At 50.1% G+C, this 25,436-nt stretch overlaps 7 protein-coding genes across 9 annotated transcripts; 6 read left to right on the top strand and 1 right to left on the bottom strand.

Annotated features, from left to right (window-relative positions):
• Positions 1-2,474: 2,474 nt before the first annotated feature.
• LOC112874404 lies at positions 2,475-4,160 on the top strand. Its single transcript, XM_025937704.1, has one exon. The coding sequence runs from the start codon at positions 2,889-2,891 to the stop codon at positions 3,996-3,998; it is 1,110 nt and encodes a 369-aa protein (XP_025793489.1). The 5' UTR covers positions 2,475-2,888; the 3' UTR covers positions 3,999-4,160.
• A 233-nt stretch (positions 4,161-4,393) lies between these two features.
• On the top strand, positions 4,394-8,218 carry LOC112874408 (outer envelope pore protein 24, chloroplastic-like). The gene is made up of 3 exons (XM_025937710.1): positions 4,394-4,756; positions 4,856-5,254; positions 7,874-8,218. The coding sequence occupies exons 1-3, from the start codon at positions 4,556-4,558 to the stop codon at positions 7,952-7,954; spliced, it is 681 nt and encodes a 226-aa protein (XP_025793495.1). The 5' UTR covers positions 4,394-4,555; the 3' UTR covers positions 7,955-8,218.
• A 178-nt stretch (positions 8,219-8,396) lies between these two features.
• Positions 8,397-10,267, top strand: LOC112874407 (ADP-ribosylation factor 1-like). 3 transcript variants are annotated; one of them, XM_025937708.1, is made up of 7 exons: positions 8,397-8,589; positions 8,745-8,970; positions 9,083-9,153; positions 9,244-9,363; positions 9,466-9,587; positions 9,699-9,780; positions 10,010-10,267. In XM_025937708.1, exons 2-7 carry the CDS (start codon positions 8,814-8,816, stop codon positions 10,016-10,018), a joined length of 561 nt encoding a protein of 186 aa, XP_025793493.1. In that variant the 5' UTR covers positions 8,397-8,589; positions 8,745-8,813; the 3' UTR covers positions 10,019-10,267. The 3 variants fall into 3 exon arrangements, with proteins under 3 accessions (XP_025793493.1, XP_025793491.1, XP_025793492.1); XM_025937706.1 differs by having other exon boundaries at positions 8,398-8,621; XM_025937707.1 differs by having other exon boundaries at positions 8,477-8,970.
• Positions 10,268-14,046: 3,779 nt separating this feature from the next.
• On the top strand, positions 14,047-14,841 carry LOC112874410 (ADP-ribosylation factor 1-like). The gene is made up of 3 exons (XM_025937712.1): positions 14,047-14,305; positions 14,380-14,458; positions 14,567-14,841. The coding sequence occupies exons 1-3, from the start codon at positions 14,209-14,211 to the stop codon at positions 14,703-14,705; spliced, it is 315 nt and encodes a 104-aa protein (XP_025793497.1). The 5' UTR covers positions 14,047-14,208; the 3' UTR covers positions 14,706-14,841.
• Positions 14,842-18,089: 3,248 nt separating this feature from the next.
• LOC112874406 (S-norcoclaurine synthase 1-like) lies at positions 18,090-19,858 on the top strand. The gene has a single exon (XM_025937705.1). It carries the CDS (start codon positions 18,630-18,632, stop codon positions 19,731-19,733), a length of 1,104 nt encoding a protein of 367 aa, XP_025793490.1. The 5' UTR covers positions 18,090-18,629; the 3' UTR covers positions 19,734-19,858.
• Positions 19,859-19,973: 115 nt separating this feature from the next.
• Positions 19,974-22,575, top strand: LOC112874403 (pentatricopeptide repeat-containing protein At5g46580, chloroplastic). The gene has a single exon (XM_025937703.1). It carries the CDS (start codon positions 20,042-20,044, stop codon positions 22,151-22,153), a length of 2,112 nt encoding a protein of 703 aa, XP_025793488.1. The 5' UTR covers positions 19,974-20,041; the 3' UTR covers positions 22,154-22,575.
• A 691-nt stretch (positions 22,576-23,266) lies between these two features.
• On the bottom strand, positions 23,267-25,243 carry LOC112874409. The gene is made up of 5 exons (XM_025937711.1): positions 25,087-25,243; positions 24,850-24,963; positions 24,124-24,203; positions 23,912-24,036; positions 23,267-23,517 (listed from the first exon to the last, which is right to left on the bottom strand). Exons 1-5 carry the CDS (start codon positions 25,137-25,139, stop codon positions 23,446-23,448), a joined length of 444 nt encoding a protein of 147 aa, XP_025793496.1. The 5' UTR covers positions 25,140-25,243; the 3' UTR covers positions 23,267-23,445.
• Between the last annotated feature and the right edge of the window lie 193 nt (positions 25,244-25,436).

The raw sequence follows: 25,436 nt of genomic DNA, 5'->3' as shown, positions 1-25,436 counted from the left end.
TTCTCCGACGAATCACAAATCTTTTTCCTCTCTCTTTCTAATCCGCACGACATGGACCAGTCCCGATCGAGCACCGTCGGAAGCTACATGTGTCGTCCGTAATTTCTATCGCGCGCGGTTCAAGGCGAACGGGGCGTAGCCGGAGCAGTACTGGTGGAGCTAACGGCGAGGCTAGCAGTGGCCGGCGCTGGTCCACGGACAAACGGCGGCGTCGGGAGCCAGCGCACGCAGCGCCCAGGAGGGGTGCACGTGTCTGGCCGGCGCAGCCAGCAGGCGCGCAGCCTAGCACGGCCCAGGCGGGGGTGCGTGGAACAGGCCGGCAGCTGCCTAGGCGGCAGGCTCGGCCCTCTGCTCGCACGGTCCACAAGGCCCGCACGGACGTCTGCTGCCTCGCTCATGAATCAAAGCAAACCTCCGCGTACGAAACCAAGTTGAATAAATAGACATGCTCAAGATAGAGCAGAGCATCGGCTCACCGCTCATGCCTGCTGAAAATTCAAACCTGCTGCTACACGCACACAAGGGCTATCACGAAGCTTCAAGAATCAAGATTCTTCGCTCAAAAGTACATGGAAGATGTACGCGAGCGCTACTACACCAACGCCCGGCTGCATCACTCGCCGACGACTACTTCAACTACATGTCTCGTAGAAAATTAGCTGCGTACCTTCGGTGGCTCGTTTAGCCCCCATGCTCGGGGGCTAGACGCGACAAGGCACTCGGCGTACCTTCAGTAGCTCGTGTAGCTCCTATGCTTGGGGGCTGGGCACAATAGGACATTGCCTATTTTCGACGGCTCGTCTGGCTCCCATGCTTGGACTGGATGCCGGAAACAACTCGACGTATCACTATGCAGAATATGCAAAGCTGAAGAGTTCATATCGGGATAAGATTTATTTTGAGCGGTAATTTTGGTTTACATTAGAAAAATTTTTTGCTTAACTATTTTTTAGATGTTATCTAAAAAAGATTTTCAAATTTCTGAACCAATTTACTTGTCTTAACCGTCAACTCAAATTCTTAATTTTTTACACAATCCATGCCACGACTCTTTGGATCTTTTTTCCAAATCTTAGAATTTGGATTCAAGCCTTGGGGACTGCGGAACACCTATCATCGGCGTATTATTTTTCAATTTTTTGGAAGATAAAAGCAGAAGATTCAAGACTAATTTGACCATCAGTCTGATTCTTCGATTCAACCTAAGACTAGGGCGCTACTCCGTACGGAGTGTGAGTTTCATCGCACCCATATAAAAGAAGACTTGAAATTACTCGGGCATGAGCACCTCACAGCCTCGAAGCAGCTAAGAAAGTACTTAGAAGACACCTTCGAGACGGAGTTCGGAAAAACTCAAAGATGCCTTCAGAAATATTCGGAACCTTCAGTACTCGACTACGAAGAGCTTGGGGCTTATTAGACCCGAAGCCATGGGACTGCGCACACGACGTAATTATTCTAGGATAAGGGGTGGGACATAGCCCACACCCTACATAAATTGTAACTACTCGTACAGGAGTAGGACTAGTCGGAACAGAAAGAAACTATTTGGATAGGACTTTCATATAACTCTGTCCACCCGACTATATAAGGGCGAGCAGGGACTCCCCTCAAAAAATATCAACACTTAAGGCAATACAAACCACCGCACAGAATGTAGGGTATTACGCTCTCGGCGGTCCGAACCTGAATATTATCTTCATTGCACCTTCGAGTTCCTGATCTCGGCGACACCTCACCTGCAATCTACCACCTCAAGGATATCCTTCGGTTCCTTCGGTGGGTTTAGAGGTTAAATACCGACACCGCTCATAATTAATTTTAGAGCAGAAGCGGATATAGGACTGGAGGCTGATCCACATCATGTTACACATCGGCATGCGGTGGATGGGCTACCCTTCTCGTGGAGGTGGTGGCCGCGCAAGGCCTCCCACCGTCCATGAAAGGGCTACGCCTTGTCGTGGTCGTGTGCAAGAAGGGGATGTGCGATAGCGTCATGCAGACCATGCCATCGCGCGTGTAGTAGAGCGGGTCTGACTTTGAGGAGATGCTCATCATCCAGTGCCACCGCAGACCGCAGCCGCCGCCGCTGGCGCCTCGGTAAGGAGCGAGGTAGAACGAACGGGGGACGCCGCGAGGAAGGGAACGAAGAGGTGGGGGCGGCCGTGGGTGAGTGGAATGGGACGGAGGTGGTGGGAAGCGGCTGGATTTTAGCCGACGTTGAGGGTCTTGGCGACCGTGGTGGAGAAGATAGAAAGAGAGAAGATAAAGAGGTTGGTAATGCTAGGTGGGATCCGCATGTAAGTGAGAGGGAAAAGGTTGAGATGTTATCGGTCGGTTAGGCACACATGCTACACTAGCAAAAATCACTCCATAAAACCATTTTGAATTGTTCTTGTAGGGTAATTTGTTCTGTTTATAGAGTTAGAGGGAGTGGTTGTCTAGTTTGTGAGTTTAGTTTTTTTTTTCAAACTCGATCGTAGGTCCGGAGGTAAAACGGCCTTTATTCTTAAAATAATATGACTTTCCATCCCCATCCATCCTCATGATACTAGGAAGAAGAGGAGAGAGAAGCAGCAGAAACAGGAACAGGAACCATAGATCCAACCAAAGAAGCATCAGGCCATCGGCCGAGGGAGCAAGCGCCGCCGCGGGCTGTCGGGCGGAGGGATACGCAGCTCGCGTAGATCGGAGAGGCGAATTTCAGAAGGGAGAGATGCTCGTGAACAAGCGTGGCCGTTGAGCAGGGGGATCTATTTCTATCGGCTGCTGTCGATCCCCCCACTCCATCGATTCGATTCAAGCTCCTCCACCGTCCATCCTCCGTCCGCTGTTGTCGGAGGGGAAAGGGGGAAAAGGAAGGAAGGAAGGGCGTGTGATGTGATTTGATGGCCTCCCAGCGCCGCCGCCCCTGTATCCAGCACCAAAGGGGTTGTGTCGTCGGCCAGTCGGCATGGCCCGATCTCCCACCGGAGCTGCTGGAGCGCATCGTCGCCGTCCTCGTTCCGCTCGACCGCGTCGCCGTCCGCCTCGTCTGCGCCTCCTGGCGTGCGTGCGTGCGGGAGTCGTTCTCCTCTGACCTCCCGTTCGAGGCCCCGCGCCTCCTCCTCCGTCGCCCGGGTGCCGGCGGCGGGCTGGCCTTCTTCAGCCTCCACCACCGCAAGGTCCTACCTTTCGCTCTCCCCGCGAGCGTCAGCACCGGTCGCTGTTGCGGCCACATCGGCGGCTGGCTCGCCATGGCCTTGGACGCCGACCGCTCGGTTGTCCTCTGCAACCTCATCTCCGGCCAATCCATCGCCGTGCCCCCGCCCCCGGTGTTCCCGGTGTCAAAGCTGATCCTTTCCGGGCCGCCTACCTCCCCTGGCTGGGTCGCCGCAGTGCTGGGCCGAGCAGGCACGATTGCGCTGCTCCAGCCGGCCGTGTCCGGCTCTTGGATGACCATCGGCGTGGACGAGGGAGTCCAGCACGGGGGCTTCAGAGACATGGCCTTCTGGAGCGGCCGCCTGTGCGCGCTGGGCTACGATGGCGCGGTCTTGGCGTTCCGCGGCGACCTGCGCGCGCGTGCGGCGGCGGTGTCGCTGCTGCGGGAAGCGGAGCAGCCGGGCGGGTGCTGGCGGCTGTACCTGGCGGAGAGCGACGGGGAGCTCCTGCTGGTGAGGAAGCTGTACATGGTGTGGCTGCACAGGGACGCGGTGGATGTGCAGGTGGAGGTGCTGGTGCTGCAGTCGGCGGGGGAGCGCAAGTGGGGGGTGATGGAGGAGACGCCGGGGCGGGCGGTGTTCGTGGGGTCGGTGGCGTCGGCGGTGGTGGCCGTGGGGTTGTACCCGGCGGCTGGGCTGCGCGAGAGCTGCGTCTACTTGGCGCGGCGGGAGGTGGAGATGCTGGCGCCGCACGCCATATGCGAGTACTCGCTGGCGGACGAGGAGATGAGGGGCGTGCCCATCGCCGGCGGCCACTCCGTCGACGTGGAGCCCGTGTGGATAACCCCTGTCGTGTGAGAGATTAAATCGGCATTGGAATCGACGAGGGCTCACCCAGAGTGGAAATTTTGTTATCCGATTGTGCTGTGAACTTCGCTTGTAGCTGTGATTTGCCATGAATTCGCGTTAAACTTGCTATCCGATTGTGTGGTCAACTTCGCTTGTGGCTGCGATTTGGCATGGATTCGCGTTAAACTTGGGTCATGGTGGAAAATTGTTATCTGGTTGTGTGGTCATTTGGTCAACCTCGCTTGCGTGGCTGTGATTTGGCATGAATTCGCGTTAAATTTGGGTCGTCGATGGAACCCTACCCAGCTGCCTGCCTGATGAATGGGCCGGGCCGGATGCCTCAGGTAGGTAGGAAGGTAGTAGGGGCCCAACAAGGACGAAGCAGACGGCGGCGGCGATCCGTGCAATGCCGATAGGGAGGGAGGGGTTGGGGGCGTCCGGGGTTGGGTGCCTTGGGTTCTCCCTCCAATCCAGGCGCAAACAAACACACGGCGGCGGCGGCGGCGGAGGGCGGAGACTCCGAGGAGAGGCAGCACAGGACGGAGCAAGCCTCTGCTTCTGCTGAGATGAAGGCCACCGTCAAGGGCCGCTTCGAGGGCGACAAGGCCACGGCCGCCACCACCCTCGCCGTCCCCGCCGCCGGCGACCTCCGCTTCAAGGCCTCCGCCACCGAGGCCGCCTTCGCCAACGGGCCCTCCCTCAGGGGACTCACCCTCACCCTCGAGAAGCCAGGGGCCTTCCTCATCGACCTCAAGCCCCACAACCAGGTAAAGCTTTAGCCTTCCTTTAGCACGCTCGTCTCCTTCACCACGCCTCCACCTACCTCCCCCCTCTCACTTATCTCCCCAATTGGCTGCCGCCCGCAGGATGCGCGCTTCCAGTTCATGAACTCCGCCCTCGTGCTCGACAAGCGCGTCAGCCTCACATACACCCACTCCACCAGCCTCGCCCCCGCCCCCGCCCCCGCCGCCGCGCCGCCCTCCCGCACCGCGCTCGACTGCTCCGTCACCTTCGATCCCGCCAACAAGGTTAACTTCTCCCACTCGCTCGGCTCCGGCGGCTGCCGCGTCAAGTACACCTACGCGCACGGGGTCGACCGCCTCACCACCATCGAGCCCCTCTTCGACACCAACAAGAACGCCTGGGAGTTCGCCGTCACCAGGAAGTTCCAGGGAGGGGACGCCGTCAAGGGCACCTACCACGCATCCACCAAGCTGCTCGGCCTCGAGTGGAGCAGGGACTCCAAGGCCGGTGGCTCCTTCAAGGTTTCTATTTTTCTACGCCTGCTTCCACCCTGCTATTATTACCTAGTATTACTGTTTGCTTTGGACATACTACTTCTTTATTATGCCTGATGATCAATCTCTGCTCCACCGAGGATTCTGAATCCTTCGTGATTCAGAAATGACAAAACCTTTATCAAATTCAACAGGTCTTCTAGGATATGACAATAACCAATTGTATGCTAGAAACCTGCTTCCGTTTTGGGTGAAATTTGAAATGAGGCATGCACCAACACTTGCGCATGTGCACATTTGGTTGTGTGGGGTTGGGTGTCGCTGGATGTGGTTGTAACTTGCTTAGCACTAATCATATTCATCATTACTCGAAATGAGACATGCCTTGTACCCCTTGGTAGCTGCTCGGAGTACTCCCAAGTGTAAGCACACAAGAAATGGCCCATTCGTGATATTAGGATCATGGAATGGGATCACGAATTCCTCATAATCCTACCTCCAGTACTAATCCCATTTTTGGGTGCTTGTGACGAAAGAAGCATTTTTATGTTGACTACGGATTGTTCTGTGGACATCTGAGAGGGAATATGTTGGTGTCTAGTTGGGGAAAAATAGAGTAATGATGGAAAGAGAGTTATCTATGCCCCTATTGTCACAGAGGTGTTTTGTCACAGAGGTATTATGGAAATAGAGGGGTTTGCTTTGGATATTTTGGGATTTAGTTCAGATTCAGCTGTGTGCTAAGTACATAAATCAAGACCCCACATCCAAACATGCCCACAGTACTTCAAACATCCCACAGTAGTCCAAGCAAAATTATTGGGCTTGCTTTTTGTTTGAATTTAGTTTCTTTGAACTCAGTATACAGAATTGGAGCTGTTTGAGCCTTTGAGGTCAGGAACTTTGCATAGTTTTATCTGCAAAGACACCTTTAATCAGTCTATGAAACAGTTCTAAGAAATTTTTTCTGAAGCCTTAAGAGTGCATGACACAAAATCTGTTATTATTGGGAAATTATGGGAGAAGATCCCCTCCTGAACTGTATGAAGGGTCCATAAAGGTTCCATAATTGGGTGTAAAGGTTGTGCACCAAAATCAACGAAACCTGCATTGCGTGAGGAGCATATGGGGAAAGAAGGTCATTTAGTTAGTACAACTTAAAAATATGGTTTTGTCCTCCAAACATTTTGGTACTATGGTTGCTGCTTTCCACTCAAGAACATGGAACCGTGCAAGGACGAGCCATCAGTTGGGTAAAAATTGAAATGGGGCATTCATGAACAATTGCACATGTGTGCATATTTGTTGTGCAGGTTTGGGTGCTGTCGGAGATGGTTGGAACTTGCAGCAGAGCATTTTCATTATTTCTATAAAATGAGACGTGCCTTATACTCCTTGGTAGCTGCTCAGAGCACTCCCAAGTGTAAGCACACGAGAAAATGGCCGTTTCTTATATTAGGATCATGGAATGGGTTCATTGATTCCTCATCCTCCTACCTCCAGTAGTAATATCAGGTCGCCACTTGTCAATAGAGCATATTCCAAGGAAAGTAATCCCATTTTCGTGTGCTTGTGATGAAAAAAAGGGTGTATGTTGAGTATATGTTGTTCTGTGGACATCTGAGAGGGGATACGTTGGTGTCTAGTTGGGAAAAAATGTAGTAATGATGGAAAGAGAGTTACACATTACCTATGACCGCAATTGCTACAGGGGTGTTTTGATTAAGAGGTTTGCTTTGGATATTTTGGGATTTAGTTCAGATTCGATATTTGTGATATATTTAAATCAAGAACCCGACCCGAACCCCCCCCCCCCTCCCACACCCACCCACCCACCCCAATCGAAATATGCCCAATGCATCCCAAGATAGTCCAAACAAAATTGCTGACTTTGCATTTTGTTTAAATTTAGTTTTTTTGAACTAAACATACAGAATTGGAGCTGTTCGAGCCTTTGAGGTCAGGAACTTGGGTAATTTAATTATGAAAAGACACCTTTAATCAGTCCCTTAAACAGCTCTAGGAATATATTATGAGGGGACTCCGGGCATTGTGGTTTGTATCTGTACTTTTTATACTTTTTATAGTTGAGGCTATGGATGTGAACCTTCTCAATGTTACTCTCTCTGACTTTTATATATGGCACTGATTAGCTCAGTTTTGAAGCGTCATATATAAACGAATGGAGGGAATAGGATATAATCTCTTAGTACCTAAAGTCCTAAACAGTCTTTTGTAACGAGTGCATCAATTCTGGCATTAGTCCAGGATATGATCCAAATGGTTGGTATTGGAAGAAAAGTGAATCAACCGCTCCCCCCCCCCCCCCCCCCTCCCACAACCACACACACACACACACAGTCCAAGGGGATTGGCCCGCTTAATATAATGTTTATGGTAAACTGAGCCACATTGAGTTTTGCAATTCTGCTGTGCTGCTGGATGGTAAAGATGATATAATATTCTGCTGTTTTGCCTTGGTTTTGTGATTGTCATATAATAAAGGTGCAATGTTTCTTATGTTATTGTCAAGGAGTGCACCGTCTTCATTCTTAATGAATTTCGTGATTCTATGTCTGCAGGTGTGCGTAAATTTAATTCTATGGTTTTCGTTAATCCTGACTGCCTGATGCTTCCTATGTGCAGGTTGCGACGACATTTGATCTGTCTGATCAAAGCAAAGCACCAAAGCTAATTGCAGAGAGCACGTGGAACTATGAGATATGATTGCCTGAGGCAGCAGGTGTCTCCTTATCCCCATAAAAATGAAAGCGCCCTTGCCACACATGCTTCTTGATTAGTGTATCCTGTACTATGGAGCAACTAATGTTTTTGGGTGGGTGCGCCTTGATGATTATATCTGGTTGTGTTAATCAATTTTTGGCTGTCATGCCGTCATGCAATGGGAATTTTCGCTGACTGACGATCAATTGATGCTATGACACTGGAACCTGTGAATGAATGAATGCATATCGAGTACGGTTTATTGTATGCATAGTTGTGATTGGACATTGGAAAGTCTTTGATGTGGTGAAGTCGTGAAGAGATGTTATCAGCATCGTAAATCGTTATCCGGTGTCGGTCTGCTTGGTGTTCGTTTTCTGTGGGAGCATGTAAAGCTTCGGCTGAATTGTGTGGCACTCTGTTGCTGAGTGGAGATACTGGCCAGTGGATACTACTAGCTAGCATCTCTTCCACAGTGACTGAGCGCGTTTTTTTTTTGAGAAAATAGTTAGCATTAGTGATGGTATCGTTGGGCTAGTTTGGGTTTGGGGCTGTCTACTCTTATCTTCAGGCTGGTGTCAGTTGACAAAAGATTTGCGGCGGATCTGGACACATGGTGCCTGTGAGTTGCTCGACACGTACGTATATATCCTCCTATTCCTTGGTACAAGTAAGAGAAGAAATTGCTCGGTCTGTTGACATTTTTGCTTGGTGTTGAAGCACCATTGCACGACTTATTACTAGATAAGATTTAAGAAGAAGAAAGAAGATTGACCGTCTTGAGCGTCACCAGGGACAGGGACCATCACCGACCTCTCAACTTGAGCTCCATACAGATCTAGTCAGAGCGAGCGAGCTAGCGATGGGGCTGGCGATGGGGCGGCTGCTGGGCCTCAGCTATCGCCTGACGAAGCAGCTCGAGGCGCGGATCCTCATGCTAGGGCTGGACGCCGCCGGCAAGACCACCATGCTCTACAAGCTCAAGACCGGCGAGGTCGCCTCCACCATCGCAACCGTCGGTACGCTTTCCATGCAAGTATCTCTGTACCTGTTTGCAGCTGCTAGGCATACAATTCAATCATCAGCTCTTCTTGGTACCAGCTCTGAATCTATGTTATAATCGTCTTGCAGCATTCAACATCGAGAGAATCGAGTACAGGAACATCAGCTTCACTTTCTGGGATGTCGGCGGCCATGCCCCTGTATACATCACCATGCTTTCTACCCCCAGTGCCTACCGTGACTGTCTTGTCTTGGCTGATGTAACCTGGTTACTCTTGTGTTTCCTGCAGAACCGGCCCTTGTGGAAGTACTACTTCCATGACACCCAGGGCCTCGTCTTCGTCGTCGACAGCAACGACAGGGACCGCATTCGACTGGCCAGGGATGAGCTCAACAACTTGCTCAACGCGGTACACTACATATACCATGCAATGTTCAGTCTGTTTTGCATTATATATATAGTCAATCAATGGTTTGCCGTCTGACAATGAACTCCGGATGAATGGCATCAGGAGGAGCTCAGAGACGCTGCGCTGCTCGTGCTTGCAAACCAGCAGGACCTTCCCAACGCCATGAGTACAGCAGAGATGTCAGAGGAGCTTGGCCTTCATCAGTCCCTTGGCAACCGTAGATGGTCTCCATCTGCCCTCTGAAACTCTAGTCTCACTTAGGAGTCGAGTTGTCTAGTCCAACCATAGGAGCACACACTGAAACTCCAAGTCACCCGAGTTGGTTGTTTCTGCAGGCACATTCAGAGTGCTTGTGCCACCTCAGGAGAAGGCCTCTACGAGGGTCTGGACTGGCTCTGCACCAACGTCGATATAAAGGTTTGTCTTCTGTGTTTCATGTCTTTTCAATAATCTAGACACTTCTGAAAAAACTTTTTGTTATTTATTATTTCCTAGCTAATTGTGGAACAGAACAAACACATAAAAAGGATAGCTGATGTTGGTGACCTCTATGCTGTTTCCTTTAATGTTTAATCCTGTGGCTGTAATATGAAATAACTACTTTGCGTTGCCGTTCGAATCATTCTGTTGAATTACATTTGTGCAGGTCAGATGAATTTGGATGAGCATGCATGTGAGTTTGTTTGACCTGTGGACTGTACCACTGTGGTGTGCCCTGGGATCATCAGATGCTGCACAACACAAATTAACACCCCAGGAGTTATGTAGTTGCCTGATAGAGCTGTATATATGTGCTGATTGATTTGCACAGTTGTGGTTCAGAATTCAGAAATAATGTAATAAACAGAATCTGGCGCTCGGCTGATCCGTCGCTACATCTATATATTATGATTCATGTTTTTTCGATAAGGATTATGATTCGTGTGTCATTTTCTTCCAGCTTTGAATCAAATATGAATCTAATTAAAAGCATGCAAACTGTTGCACTGGGAGATAGATGAGCGAGTCAAATTGCAGAATAAACCCCACGTTCCAGCACGTCTCGTTTCTCACCCTCGCCCCCCGTGTCGCCCCCACGCGACTCGAGGGCGATTTTGCCTCGCCGCCTGAGCCCCTCCCCCAGGCCGCCTCCAGCCGCTGCCGCCGACCAGCCGGCCGGGCAGCGGCGGCGACCCACGGCTGGGCCGAACCCGGTCCAATTCGCCCTCCTCCTTCCCTCCTCTTTCGCTTTCCCTTCACCTTCGCAAACCTTGACGCCGCCGTTGTCTCTTGCCGCCGCCAGCCTCCGGCCGCCGCCGTGAGGGGCCTGCAGGGCGTCCCTTCGCCGGATCCAGCCCCCTCGGGGTGGATCTGGTTGGGGCGACCCTCCTTCGGCTTCGTCAGTTGCCGGTCGTGGGCGCCGCCATGTGGGGCCTGCTGGGCGTTCCTTCGCCGGATCCGGGTCCCCCGAAGGCGGATCTAGTTGGGGCGCCCCTCTTTCGGCTTCACTACCTGCCGGTTGGGGGCGCGAGCGCGGCTGCCCGTGCCATCGGCGCCTCGGTGCTAGGCTGGTCACCCCCTGCACCGGTGTCTTCTCGACGCCTGGTTAGGGGTGCGGTGCGGTGCGGTGCGCCGCCGCCACCTTGGTTCTGCATCCCCTATCCCCTCGCCCCCTTTCGCCGGTTGGTGTGGAATGGGTGCGCCTCGGCTGCCGGGCTTGGCCGAGGTGCCCTGCGGCGTGGTGCCGTGGCGGTGCTTTGGTGACACCCGACCATTGCTTCGGCTCTAGGGAGGGAACGGGGTGTAGGCGAAAACCTTAGGCCCGCTTGCGGGCCAATGATGGCGACGCCCTCGGGCGCCGTTTACCCAAGAAGGCGTCATTCCTTCCCCTTCTTCCCTCCCCTCCGGCGAGCTTTCTGGGTAAAAACCTTGACCATGTTGGTCGGATGATGATGGCGCCAATGGCGTCATCCTCTCCCTTGAGGCGTCGTCTTGGAAGCTGTGCTGGATGTCACGGCCTGGTCGTTGCTGGGCTCCGGCCCATTCACCGGTTCCTGGCGGTGGTCGTCGGCTCTACTCGGGGAGCTTCTACTTCTGCGCCTATCTTTGCTTAATGTCATCCACCTCGTCCGGGTTGCACTGGTCATCGTCTGGCGGATGCTTTGCCGCCTTTCTTTTCACTGGCGGATGCTTTGCCGTCATCTTCATCGTGGTTGGTGCTCGCTTCGGTTCGCCGCCATGGTTGTGTTGGTCGGGTGGATGCTTGCCACCATGTTGTGTTGTACCGGCGGATGCTTTGCCTTCGTGTTTCTGTTACTCGGGTGGATGCTTTGCCACCATTGTTGTTTAGGAGACCTTTGCATCCCTGACGATGTTGGTATCTTTTAGCAGGTTTCAGTTGAGTGGTCGTGTCTAGGTTTTCCAGGTTGAGTGTATTTCCTCCCCCGTTGTTCTTACTGCTCTTGTTGGAGTTGGCGTCGCCCGCCACCAGCTTGGTGGTGCTCCGTAACCACCTTAATAGCCTATGCCTATTCCTATTGAGGTTTTTACCGATCATATCGCTTTCCTCTTAATAAAATACATGCTCAGACACATTCTAAAAAATCACAAACAAATACCCCTAAATTGTCTTTTCTTTAATAATGAAAAATAACCTACACTTAGCCACCCATTTGACACTTAGCCACCCATTTTTAGCAAAGAAATATATGGCGAAGCCATTCGTTCATAGCAATCTCGTGTCCTTGAACAGTATCTGCATAGGGGCTTTAATAATGGGCTTTAACAAGGCTATTTATTTATCTAAAAAAATAGAGGTTTTAATTTTTTTGTGTGGAACAATATCATGATTTTCATATTGTGGGGCATCTCCAAATTGCACGAGGAAGAGCGGAGGTCCCAACTAGAGTTGTTTTCTTTCTCGGCGCTGCTAGCGCCCGAACATCCGATGAGAAATTTCCATCGGACGCTCCGTTGCAACATTGAGAATTCACTAAGGTAACATCGGACATCAGCTCTTGCAACATACAAAATTATACATAAAATGACTGTGACATCCGATTCCGAGAAATAAAATTCTCATCGCAACATCTACATCATGTTTCGTGCAACATCCGCTCAAAATGGTAACATGTAGAAACAATATTTGCAACATTAACATTTACCTTTTGGGACATCCAAAATTATATATTGCAACATCAGAAAATCACAAATTAAAAACATCGAATAAAAATCGATCATCTATTGCGACAGCATAAAATCATCTCTTGCAACATCCAAAAATAAAGTTTGCAACATCTCAGCTCAGCGCCCTACGGCTGCAACAAGGGGCGTGACCAGCCCGCGCACGGCGCGCAGGGGTGACCGTGGCCTCGCCGGCGGCAAGGGGCTCGCGCGCAAGGGCTGCGGGGACGCGGCGAGGCTCACAGGAGGGTCGCGGATGTGGGGAGACTCAGCGATGAGGACGTTCCACGAACGGTGACAGCGGCGGGCGGAGCTCGTCGTTGGGGAGGGTCTGCACAGAGGCGAATGGAGGGGGTGAGGGCTCAAATCGGTCAAGGAGAACGAGGGGGCCGTAGCCGCGAGGAATTGAAGAGTGGCTCACCGGAGGCGCTGGATTTGGCGGCGCCCTCCCCCCCCCCCGCCCCCCCCCCCCCCCCCCGCAAGGCCTCCTCCTGCGCCGGCGACTGCCGTGGCAAGCGAGGCGTCATCGAGCGAGACGCAGGCGGAGAGGTCGAGCCGCTCGAGCGCCGGGAATGTGCGGAGCAGGCGTAGGAGCGGTTCCCGGCGGAGCGCCCGCAGCCCGGCCTCGGCGCGCTCGAAGGCGCGCCTAACCCTCAGATGTTAGATTAGTTGACTCTCGAAGGCTCTAATAGTGGATGGGTGCAAAATGAATGGATCGGAGGGGTGGGCCTGATGCCAAGCATTACTGTTTCTTTTTAGCTCCCCTTATATATATGCCGCTAAGTGAACAACTTGTCATATGGGTTCTATAATTTCTATGTTTCTAGGTTTGCTGCTTTTTATCCCTAAAGCAGCTGTCAGATACACGACATGGAAATAGCAAATTAAAGTGGCATTCAAATAATAAATTTTGTATAGCTTTATCGTGGTTGCAAACTTTGCATTTTCGGTAGGGTTGCCGTTCCAGTTCAGTTTGGTCAAATTATATATCCTCTTGTAAAAACAACGTATATTCACAAGAAAGTCTTCTTTTTCTAGAGGAAAACGTAATAATTTGATTAATCATTTTCTCTTTCATTTACAGTAATCATTTTTTGACGCATTGAATGAATTGAGTATGCAACTGCTTCCACCTGAAAGTATGATCCCTTTTGATAATGAGACAGATATACTAATTTCACTATATATGTAGCTCAGACAGTAATAACTGACGCCACTCGCCAAGCAATGATCAGTTTGTCTATTATGTTGGCATTTGCTTCGTGCTCAAGTACATACCATGGAAGCTAGCTAATAAGCTAGATTATTGACGAAGAAGGTAGGTGGACATGAGCGTCAGTCGTCGGTCCTCCGCCGTTTAGTTTATTAGTTTGTTTCTTCTTCCTTGGTTTGGTTCAGTCGTCGTGGCTTAGCACTGAAGCACCATAAGCTGACCGACTTGCAGTGGAACGAAGGCTATGCACGCAGGAGTATAAATATATAGTTTGTTCGAGTGCCTGTACTACTGTACCCTGCATCATCATCATCATAAATATGCAGGAGTAGTTAATTAGATCATTCGGCAGCTAGCAGCAAGCTAAGCTGATCGATCGATCGACTTGATCATGGGCTTGGCGATAGATCGGGCGGCTGCTGAGCCTGAGCTACCGTCTGCTGGTCAGGGAGGAAGAGGCACGGATCCTGATGCTGGGCCTCGACGCCGCCGGCAAGACCACCCACCATCCTCTACAGGCTCAACATCGGCGAGCGAGGTCGTCTCCACCGTCGCAACCATTTATCGGTGAGCACTCTCTACTCCTACCTGCCCTGCCAATGTCCGTCCATGACCATCGATCATCCTTTGCTTTCTCGCAGGATTCAATGTTGAGACGGTTGAGTACAAAAACATCAGCTTTACAGTCTGGGACGTTGGTGGCCAAGGGCCCAAGGCACGGTAAAAGTTATCTACATCATTCACTACTAGCTACTGCAGTAGTTATTAGTTCCAATACCAACCATGACTAGCCCAAAACTTATCATTGGTGGTCATGTACGTGTGCAGCTACTTCCATGGCACCCAGGGCTTGATCTTTGTCGTCGACGGCAGCGACAGGGAGCGCATTCTTCAGGTCAGGGATGAGCTCTACATGTTGCTGAACGAGGTTGTTCTTTGTACTAATAGTCTTCAGCCGCTAGCTTAGCTTCTGGGAATGCATCAGGCTGCATGCATGCTAATTCGCACGCTAGTGGAGTAATACGAGGGTGTGTTTGGCTTCGCACGGCTAAAACTTAGTCCTATCATATTAAAAAGAAATTTTATTATTTAAAATTTTTTCATGGATGGATGCTAATTCGCGAGATGAATTTAATAAGTCTAATTTATAATTTACTACGGTTACTATCTGCTAATTATAAATTAATATACCCTTTCGTCTTGCGAATTAGTCTACAGGTTCTACAGCTAATTTTATAATTAAATTTTATTTAATACTTTTAAGTGATAAGATTTTTTCTGATGATTAAAAAAGTTTAGCCCTCCGCAGCGAGGAAGGATGGATCGTCGAATCCGCTTCTCTCTTTAGTAGTAGTACTAGTAGATAGCTAGGCTAGGGGTAGTACGTGAATCTAACAATGCAATGTGAGGTTTGAGGAGGGAGCGGGAGCAGGACAGCAGGACGCAGGTCATATCCATCGGCGAGAGAAAAAACAAAAGCAAAGAGATCTCGATCGACAATAATGATGCAGAGTCAAACGTAAAGCTACGATCGATGCTGTTTGTGATGGATTGGACACGAGAAAGGGGGAGACACGAATGGCGCAGAAACAAAGAACCAAGAACAGCTGCGATCGATGCTGGGCCGCCTGCCGTACGTTTCGCACAGCTGCAGGCAGCATCCATCAGACACCGACCTATAAGAGCAACGAGCCTGTTCGTTTCCTACCCTCTAAACTTTAGACCCATCACATCAAAGAAAATCTTGCTATTTAGAAATATTAAATAAAATCTGTTTATAAATTTTTTTGCACAGCTGGGTGCTAATTCGCGAGACAAATTTAATGAGCCTAATTAATCCATAATTTGCCACAGTGATGCTACAGTAATCATCCGCTAATCATGGACTAATATACCTCGTTAGATTCGTCTCGCGAATTAGCACTAGGGTTCTGCAATTAGTTTTGTAATTAGACTTTATTTAATACTTCTAAATGACAAGATTCTTTTTGATGTGACCCTCTAAACTTTAGGCACCAGGAAACGAACACACCCTAAGTAATTAGTACTGCTAGGTCAGAACAAATCAATTAAAAAAATATTTCTCGATCTGGCCTTCGGGTGTGTTCGTTTCCTGGGGTCTAAAGTTTAGAGCAGTCACATCAAAGAGAATCTTGTCATTTAGAAGTATTAAATAAAGTCTAATTACAAAACTAATTGCAGAACCCCAGGACTAATTCGCGAGAAGAATCTAATGAGGTATATTAGTCCATAATTAGGGATGATTACTGTAGCATCACTGTGGCAAATTATGGATTAATTAGTCTCATTAAATTTGTCTCGTGAATTAGCACCCAGCTGTGCAAAAAGTTTTGTAATTAGACTTTATTTAATACTTCTAAATGACAAGATTCTCTTTGATGTGATGCGTCTAAAATTTAGAGGGTTGGAAACGAAAACACCCTTAATTTGAAGGAAGCACTAGTGTATAATTTCAAAGCCAATTTTTTCAGCGCTAATAACTAATATAATTTCGTTCAAATAATTTTAGGACAAATTGCAATAAAGTCATCGATCTCCAAATTAATACGAGCTTAAAGTCAGCAGTTGTCGTCATTAAAATTTGCTAATATATATATATATATATATATATATAGTCATAATAGCGTATAGATCCATGTCCTTATTATATATTAAGTCATAATAACGCACACAAACTTTATAAAAGTTTGGGAATATATCTAATTTACTTCCCATCTCTTTGAAATTACTAGATGATCAGGATTGAAAGTTTAAGTTTGCATACCATTAATAATATAATTGTACTAAAAGGCCCGGGGCTGGTGGGTCTGATTATTTGTACTACGGCTGTCTGAGGTTAATATATGCTCCTTTCCCCTTTGGAATATAATTGTACTAATATAGAGCAACAAATAATATATGCTCCTTTCCCCTTTGGATTAAAGTTTACAACATCGTCTAATACGTCTATCTGATGCAGGTTATATAGGTAGGTCTTCTAGATAGATAGATATAGCAGAGTCTAAAGTGCATGCTGCGGTGTGTTGGGCATATACATATATATAAAGGCAGGTATTGCAGTTATTATTAACTAGCCTATCAACCCGTCCATATGGATTAATTAGAATTAATATAAAAATAAGGTTTATAGTTAATAATTATAATTGTCTACCTCACGCCCTCTTTCATATTAAATATTCTAACACATACTCTAAAATATATATCTATCATTATCTAATTGCAATAGATTTCATTTTGTATCACACCTCCATGTGTGTTTGATATATATTTAATTGAACCATTTGTTTGTTAATTGGTATTCTTATCTCTTCCATCATACATGAATACATGGCGACACGTATAATGGGTAGTATTTTAATATTAATAATGATAGAAATAGTAATTTAGAATTGTATATCGGTGCACTTAAATATTTTATTATAAATATAGAATTTAGATCCAGATTTAGGGGTTACTTTAATTTTTAATAATGATATAATTGGATAATTTATATGCAAATTTAGTGGGTTATTTGCATTATTTTTATAATAGCATAGGTGGGTAATTTACATGAAGATTAGGGGGTTACTTTAAATTTTTTATAATGGTAGAGGTGGGTAATTTAGATACATATTTAGGGGGTAACTTTAGTCTATTTTCATAATTTATTAGAAAAGATAATAGATCCAATGACTATTATAATTAGAGTTGTCGGATTAATGGCTAAATGTTTCTGATTTTTGTGAGAATTTCTAGAATTTCAGTATCACCTACGTGGAGGCTTCTTTTAAAGTCTTTAATTAATTAATCAGTAATAGTAAGCCTGCCGGCCGGCCCGGCCGCTCCTGCAAATTGCAGTATTTATTTGTTGCTCTATCTGCTGCTTCTCCCTTAATTTCTTTACTAATAAATCAGGCATACATCATCAGAAATTCCATGGCCATTTGCACGTATCTTAATTAAGTAGGTGACGTTCCTGAATTTGATATCCGCTGCTACTACTAGCTGTTTCTTTGTGGGGGTACGTACGTATCGTAGTTGCTGCTACGCCAAAAGCTAGCTAGCTCGCTCATCTAGGTCGCTCATCGATCAGCTGCGACGATCCCTCCCGGCCGGGTCGGCCGGCCGCATTATAGCGGCGGCTGCCATGCTGATGTGTGCATGTAAGCAAGCTAGCTACTAGCAACCAAAGACTACTAGTCGATCCATCGATCGAGACGTACCATTAAGAAAGAAAGAAAAGGAAAGGAAAAAAAAGAATAATGTCATCATCGTGGAACTTTAGCGAGAACGAGAGGTTCGAGCGCGCGCTGGCAACGTACGAGGGCGGCACTCCCCAGCGGTGGGAGCGCGTCGCCGTGCGGCGACACTACGCCCGACTCGCCGTCGACATCGGGGGCATCGAGGCCGGCGGCGGCGACCCCAACGCCAACGGCACAGCCGCCAGCAGCAGCAGCAACAACAACAGTACTAATAATCGCCGCGACAACGACAGCAGCAGCAGGTCAGGTTAATTACTTAATTACTATATATATTGTCAGTAGCTAAATCTCGCAAATCTCCGTTTAGCTGACAATGGCGGATAAATATTGCATAGCGTAGCGGGCTGTTTTCAACCATGATCCGAAAGAGAATAATCCTCCTTTTTCATTACGCACGCTTCGGATGATACGATGATACCGAGTCGGGTCAGAAAAGGCGGCAACCTTCTTCACTTTGTTTACCACTACTGTACTGTACTGTGAGCCAAATGGAGGCACGTAACCTAACCTAACCTAACCCCACAGTGGACAAATCAAGTCAGCTGCTGCCTGCCTGCTAGTAGTATATACTCCTACTACCAGTAGTATATATATATGATCCATCCACCACAAATCAATCACGTCACGTCATGGATACATCGTCCAAGCCGCGCAACCTGGGCGGCTCGCTGCCCGTCCCCAACGTCCAGCACCTCGCCGCCGCCGAGCTCACGGCGCCCGTCCTCCACCGCTACCTCCGCGACGCCGACGCCGACGCTCCGGCTCTGTCGTCTACCAACGCCGCAGCTGCTGCCGCCTCCTCATCGGTTCCCGTCGTTGACCTCGCCAGGCTGCTCGACCCGGCCCACGCCGACGAGGAGGCCGCCAGGCTCAGGGCCGCCTGCCAGGACTGGGGCTTCTTCCACCTCGTCAACCACGGCGTGCCCGACCAGGTCATCCACGACGTCAAGGAGGACATCAAGGCCTTCTTCCGCCTCCCGCTCGCGGACAAGCAGGCGCTGGCGCAGGGGCCCGCCGGCATCGAGGGCTACGGCCAGGCCTTCGTCGTCTCCGAGGACCAGAAGCTCGACTGGGCGGACATGCTCTTCCTCTCCACGCAGCCGCCCGAGTACCGCTCCCTCAACTTCTGGCCTTCCCGCCCCGCCACGTTCAGGGGCTCCCTCGAACGCTACTCCCTAGCGGTGCAGCGGGTGGCCACCCACCTGCTCGCCGCCATGGCCAGGAACCTGGGCGTGGAGGACACCGGGAAGATGACGGCGATCGCCGCCGCGCAGGCCATGCGGATCAACTACTACCCGCCCTGCCCGCAGGCGCACGACAGGGTGCTGGGCCTGTCGCCGCACTCCGACGCCGTCGGCCTCACGCTGCTGCTGCAGGTCAGCCCCGTGCCCGGGCTGCAGATCCGCCGGGAGGGCGCCTGGATCCCCGTGGCGCCGCTGCCGGGGGCCCTCGTGGCCAACGTCGGCGACGTCATCGAGGTGCTCACCAACGGAAGGTACAAGAGCATCGAACACAGGGCGGTGGTCAACGCGAGCCAGGAGCGGGTCTCCGTCGCCGCCTTTCACTCCGCCAGGTTCGACGCCAACTACGGACCGCTACAGGAGATCATCCGGGCCGGCGAGGCGCCGCTCTACAGGACCATCGCAGTCGAGGACTACGTCAAGCTCCTGCTGTCCAACAAGCTACAGGGAAAGAGCGCCATGGACGCCATGAAGATCAACCCCCCTGCCTGATTTCACGCATACAACTTGCTGCACATGCCTGATTTCGAGGAGTTCGCTATCGCGATCCTCCTCAAGTACTTCTCCTCTTATTAATGAGCAAGGAAGGCATGGCTCTTTCTTTTTGGGCCAAAACACATCTGGGCCGCGCAGGATTGAGCCCATTCTTTCAGATATTTTGCAAAACGGAACAAGGCGGCAGATAGATACTTGGGTCAGGTTCTTCTCCGCAGGGGGGGCGGGGGAGCGGCGGCCTTGCAGTGGCAGTCACAACCCCATCCCTCCCTCCCACCCCCCTATCCATCCATCCATTCGCATTCATGATCCCTCCCGCCCCGGCCATGGCGCCAACTGCCGCCTCCGCCTTCCTCTTCCTCTCCCCGCCGCGGAGCCGGAACCACCTGCACTCCAAGCCTAGGCCCAGGCCCACCGCCGCCGCCGCCGCCTCCACGCGCTCCCTCTCCGACCAGCTCGAGCCGCTCTCCCGCACGCTCCTCCACGACAAGCCCACCCCCACCGCCGACCGCCCCACCCCGGAGCCCACCTGGGTTAACCCCTCCCGTCCCAAGCCCACCGTCCTCTCCCTCCGCCGCCACCGCCGCCGCTCCCCCTCCGCCCACCCTTCCTCCGCGCCGCTCCAGCCGCTCCTCCGCGCCATCCGCGCGCTGCCCGAGGACGCCGACCTCGCCGACTCCCTCCACGCCTTCTTCCCCGCGGGCTCCCCGCCCTCGCCCTCCGACGCGCTCCTCCTCCTCAACTACCTCCACCCGTCCTGGCGCAAGTCGCTCTCCCTCCTCGCCTGGCTCCGCGCGCTCCCCGACGGCGCCTTCCCGCTCGACACCATCTTCTTCAACGTTGCCCTCAAGTCGCTCCGCGCCGCGCGCCAGTGGCCGCACGCCGAGCGCCTAGCGCTCGACATGCTCCACGCCGGTGTCCCCCTCGACAACATCACCTACTCCACCCTCATCACCGCCGCGCGCCGCTGCCGCCAATTCACCAAGGCCATCGAGTGGTTCGAGCGCATGTACGCCGCCGACGGCGTCCTCCCGGACGAGGTCACCTACTCCGCGGTGCTCGACGTCTACGCGCAGCTCGGCATGAAGGAGGAGGTGCTCGCGCTCTTCGACCGCGCCAGGGGCAGCGGCTGGAAGCCCGACCACGTCGCCTTCGCCGTCCTCGCCAAGATGTTCGGGGAGGCCGGCGACTACGAGGGCATCCGGTTCGTCTTCAACGAGATGCGGGAGGTCGGCATCAAGCCCAACATCTTCGTCTACAACGCCCTGCTCGAGGCGCTCGGCAAGACCGGCAAGCCTGGCCTCGCGCGCAACCTGTTCGAGGAAATGACCGCCCAGGGCGTCGAGCCCAATGCGCGCACGCTCACCGCCCTCGCCAAGATCTACGGGAGGGCGCGCTGGGGCCGCGATGCGCTCCAACTCTGGGAGCAGATGAGGGAGATGAAGCTGCCCGCCGATAACATCCTCTGCAACACGCTGCTGAGCATGTGCGCTGACGTAGGGCTGGTGGCCGAGGCTGAGCAGCTGTTCAACGAGATGAAGGATCCAGAGTGCCGTGACGTCCCCAAGCCGGACAAGTGGAGCTACACGGCCATGATCAACATCTACGGGAGCAACGGGGACACCGACCGCGCGCTCCAGCTGTTTGCGGAGATGCTAAAGGGCGGGATAGAGCCCAACATCATGAGCTACACCATCGTCATCCAGTGCCTCGGCAAGGCGCAGAGGATACAGCAGGCAGTGGAGGTGCTTGAGGCAGGGCTGGAGAAGGGTCTCAAGCCCGATGATCGGCTCTGTGGGTGCTTGCTCTCTGTCGTCGCTCTGAGCAGCGGGGAGGAGACGGAAATGGTGCTTTCTTCCCTGGAAAAGGTCAACCAGAACCTGGTCAAGCTGATCAGAATGCTCGGTGAGGACCAGGTGGATGTTGACGATTTTACAAAGGAGTTAAAGGGCGTGTTGAACGCTGCAGCCCCTGAAGTACGCCGGCCTTACTGCAACTGTTTGATCGACATATGCCAGAACCATGGCTTCCCTCCTCGGAGGGCAAGAGAAGTCTTCCAGCTTGCCCAGACTTATGGTTTGTATTCCAAGATTCATAGCAGAAAGGATGAAGAGTGGTCACTGGATCTGCGATCCCTTTCGGTTGGTGCAGCCAAGACAGCATTCGATGATTGGATGCGGACCATCTCAGAGCGCTTGGTGCAGCACAAGGATTTGCCAGAGTCCTTCAGCGTGTACACTGGGTCCAGCACCCACAAGTTTGCACAGGGGCTGGCAAGTGCTTTCGCGGCTCACCTTGAGCAAATGGCGGTGCCATTCCGTCCAAGCGAGTCTCATGTTGGCAGCTTCATCAGTTCAAGGGATGATCTGGTCTCATGGTTGCAGATTAGCAGTTCGTCAGTGGCCATTGCTGGATGACTGCATATAGTTACAATGGCTTACTGCATAATGCCACAAGTTCCAAAGTTGGGGGTTGAATGAGCAAACTGGGTGATATTATCTGCCTCCTTGCACACCCCCATCAACATGCTCATGCGTTTGTTGACATATAGTTTGTAGGAAGAGAACTGAAACACATAAGGAACTTGTCTCTTCCATGCATTGCAAAGGTAGCACAAAGGGGCACTCTGAAAACATTGGCTGATTATTCTGTATCTGATGAAACTTGAATGTCACTTCTTAAATACCGTTATATAGTAGTGGAGGAGTACATTTTTATTATTTCATTTTTTCCCTTCTTGCACGGAATGTGCCGAGGTTTGGCTGCTAATGTACTGCCTTGGAGCTGTTAAAATTGGAAGGGATTTATTGGCATAATGCCGACACAGACTTAAGATTCATCTCCAAAAATTGCAGCTGCTTTATTTATTTATTTGCGGTTGGTCTGTATTTAATGCTGGAGTGTTTCAACCCCAACAGTTTTGCTATTTTGTTTGTGCGTTTTGCACATATAAATACTCCCTCCGTTTTTATTTACGCGTCCTAAGTCAAACTTGGCTAACTTTGACCAAATCTATAGAAAAATATAGCAATAACTATACTACTCAACATATTCACTATCAACATATATTTCATTGCGGATTCAATGAAACAAATTTGATATTATAAATGTTATTATTTTTTTCTATAAATTTGATCAAGGTTGATCAAATTTGACTTAAAGACAAACCTAAACCTAATACGACGTGTAAATGAAAACAGAGGGAGTAGATGGTGAATTGGTGATTGAGCTAACAATACAGATGCAGCATTGAAAGTACTTACAGTGAGAATTGGAGACCTGCCGGGTAAATGTGGACTTTGGAGGTGTCCCATATCCCCTGAAATGAATGGGCGATGCAGGACACTCGAAACTTTCTCTCCCAAGGACACTGCTCTACATACAAACAGAATACGGATTCTAGGGTCAGAATGATATCTGCATGCTGGCTACCACTTATTGTCGGAACAAGCCCTCTCAGGTACAAAGGAGATATCCAGAGTGTATCCACAGCAGTAGCAGAAATGCAATGCGGCATCACTCGGGCAACAACACAACAAATTCAAGGATCATAGGCTATCTTGTGTAAATGTCACACACAGGCCTCAGATGAGCGAGTGATGGTCTTGCAGATACAAAGGGCAGAGGCAAACTCTGAACTTTCGCCTATAAATGTAAATGGGATTGGATTTGAATTACAGCAATACACAGCATAAAATACACATGGAAATCATGGCTCAACAGGGGGCTTTAGTCTAATCAACCTCCGCACTCTGTCTTTCTCCGTGTTTTCAAGCAGACCCTGCATGAATGATTAAGATAGCTATCAGAAAACAACTTTTTTTTTTCAAAAAAAATCTACACACACACACACACATATATATATATATATGTGTGTGTGTGTGTAGCAAAATGCTGCTTTCAGTTTAATTGCATAAAAGATTTGATGATTATGAGGCAATACATTGCTGCACAACATCAAGGCTGATATGCTTCACTAAGTTATCTCAGCGTCGGATCATGGGATGATTGTATGCATAATCAGAGGCACACAAATAGCAGAGCAGACACAGTTCAGCATGATATTGTCACTCAGGCACCCAGTCAATAATGCTTATGCCATGCATTAAAAGTACCCAATAGTTATATCCATATTAACAGGCACATGCCGCCAGAAAGTTGAGTTGAAGTTCTACCTTCCAAACAATCTCATCAAGGCACAAGCAGATCCTCCCGTATTTGTCAAGGAAGAGGCGCTCGGTAGGAGGTTTTCCACAGACATCCTTCACCGCTGATGTGATTGCAAATATCACCTCGGCCACTACAAACGGTAGGAAGGATTAAGTTGAAATGATGTACGAAGATTTGAAATGGAAGACCACTTAGGAGAATAATATGAGAAACTTACAAGCAAGCTCATCATATTCATCCTTGCCAACAATGTACAGGCAGACATCCCCAATTGTGGTATAAACAATAGAGACCGACCTAGGATAGTGTCGACGATTAGCAATGATGGAGCAACAATCTAATATTTTAGCTAAGAAAATAATTTAGCAGGAATGGCAGGCATGATTCAGTAACCTGACATAAAATCAAAATGAAGTAACCGCAAGACTGAAACTTTGCTAGAGGACATTCTAAAACCATGGCAGACTAATTTCCATGGGGCACTGAAATTATGTTATGTGCTACTTGACACTGTGTTTAGTTCATTTCTAGTGTGCTGCAGAAAAAAGTAATCTACTTCGGCGTTCCTATAGCAACTACCATGATCATAGAGCATTATATAGCAAACTTCAACTGCCTCTAAGGCTCTGATCATATAGGACATGGTTTATTGCGAGGTCTGGTGCAGGTTACTCCTAGAAAATGGCGCTATGGCTTGTACCACAACTGATCAGAGGCGAGTTTAAGTAAAAGCAATCCATAAGCACCAGAGCTATAAGCTTTTCGCAGTTCCCACTAATTATGAACAACGAATTGAGACGATCCTCATCCTCGCTATGCAGGCGGCAGAATGTATTTGTAACAAAACTTCTGTCAGCGAACAATAACATCACGAAATCCTATTTGCTCGTGATGCGGCAACGTAACTAGATTAGGTGGTGTGGGGGGTGATTTTGAAACGTACTTGTGGGATGCAACGTGGAGCTCCTCGTTCTTGGAGCCTTTGAGGTTCTCGGATCCAAGCTTCACCAGGAAGGAGCGCCAGTGGAGCCTCTCCTCCGCGGGAACCCCATGGAACCTGTGAGTTTCAACAGCCCATGAGATACGCGTTAGGGGGGCGCCGAATCGGTAGATCTCATCAGGCAGCGAGATGGGGACGAGATCTCTGCGACGAGGGGACGGTGAGGGGAGGGGAAAGTACCGCTCGATGAGGATGTTGCCGTCGGAGTTGGCGAAGAGCACGGCCAGAATCATATCGCCTCCTTGGCGACGGTGGTCGGGTCTCGTCTCGTCTCTCCTGGTGTTTGGTGCGGGGAGGAGCAGCAGCAGGGGAGGGAGCCTAAGGAAGGAAGGAGCCGACAGCCAAGGATTTTGGGCTCTGTCATTGTGGGCTGAAATGGCCCAGCCCACTCCATTTCCTTTCCTTTATTTTTCTATTCATTTTTTAATTTTCTTTACTTTTCCCACTCCGCCGGCCGCCGGAGTCGTCTCCCTCGCTCGCCGCCTCCGTCTCGTCACTCCAGAGGTCGCGCACTCCTCACCGCCCCCCCC

This window comes from Panicum hallii, chromosome 9 (assembly GCF_002211085.1).
Source record: "Panicum hallii strain FIL2 chromosome 9, PHallii_v3.1, whole genome shotgun sequence".
Taxonomy (NCBI): Eukaryota; Viridiplantae; Streptophyta; class Magnoliopsida; order Poales; family Poaceae; genus Panicum; species Panicum hallii.
Note: the sequence above shows the minus strand (reverse complement) of the source record. Positions and strands in the feature narration are given on the sequence as shown.

What these genes read in the sequence shown, in the direction of transcription:
- LOC112874406 (XM_025937705.1), top strand. Translation starts at nt 18,630, where the DNA reads ATGGATACATCGTCCAAGCCGCGCAACCTGGGCGGCTCGCTGCCCGTC.
- LOC112874403 (XM_025937703.1), top strand. Translation starts at nt 20,042, where the DNA reads ATGATCCCTCCCGCCCCGGCCATGGCGCCAACTGCCGCCTCCGCCTTC.
- LOC112874410 (XM_025937712.1), top strand. Translation starts at nt 14,209, where the DNA reads ATGCTGGGCCTCGACGCCGCCGGCAAGACCACCCACCATCCTCTACAG. An exon ending in ACCGTCGCAACCATTTATCG is followed by an intron (nt 14,306 to 14,379) that starts GTGAGCACTCTC and finishes GCTTTCTCGCAG; the next exon opens with GATTCAATGTTGAGACGGTT. An exon ending in GGCCAAGGGCCCAAGGCACG is followed by an intron (nt 14,459 to 14,566) that starts GTAAAAGTTATC and finishes GTACGTGTGCAG; the next exon opens with CTACTTCCATGGCACCCAGG.
- LOC112874404 (XM_025937704.1), top strand. Translation starts at nt 2,889, where the DNA reads ATGGCCTCCCAGCGCCGCCGCCCCTGTATCCAGCACCAAAGGGGTTGT.
- LOC112874407 (XM_025937706.1), top strand. Translation starts at nt 8,565, where the DNA reads ATGGTGCCTGTGAGTTGCTCGACACGTACGTATATATCCTCCTATTCC. An exon ending in CTCCACCATCGCAACCGTCG is followed by an intron (nt 8,971 to 9,082) that starts GTACGCTTTCCA and finishes ATCGTCTTGCAG; the next exon opens with CATTCAACATCGAGAGAATC. An exon ending in TCAACAACTTGCTCAACGCG is followed by an intron (nt 9,364 to 9,465) that starts GTACACTACATA and finishes GAATGGCATCAG; the next exon opens with GAGGAGCTCAGAGACGCTGC.
- LOC112874409 (XM_025937711.1), bottom strand. Translation starts at nt 25,139, where the DNA reads ATGATTCTGGCCGTGCTCTTCGCCAACTCCGACGGCAACATCCTCATC. An exon ending in TGAATATGATGAGCTTGCTT is followed by an intron (nt 24,037 to 24,123) that starts GTAAGTTTCTCA and finishes TACCGTTTGTAG; the next exon opens with TGGCCGAGGTGATATTTGCA. An exon ending in TTGATGAGATTGTTTGGAAG is followed by an intron (nt 23,518 to 23,911) that starts GTAGAACTTCAA and finishes TCATTCATGCAG; the next exon opens with GGTCTGCTTGAAAACACGGA.
- LOC112874408 (XM_025937710.1), top strand. Translation starts at nt 4,556, where the DNA reads ATGAAGGCCACCGTCAAGGGCCGCTTCGAGGGCGACAAGGCCACGGCC. An exon ending in ACCTCAAGCCCCACAACCAG is followed by an intron (nt 4,757 to 4,855) that starts GTAAAGCTTTAG and finishes TGCCGCCCGCAG; the next exon opens with GATGCGCGCTTCCAGTTCAT. An exon ending in AGGCCGGTGGCTCCTTCAAG is followed by an intron (nt 5,255 to 7,873) that starts GTTTCTATTTTT and finishes TCCTATGTGCAG; the next exon opens with GTTGCGACGACATTTGATCT.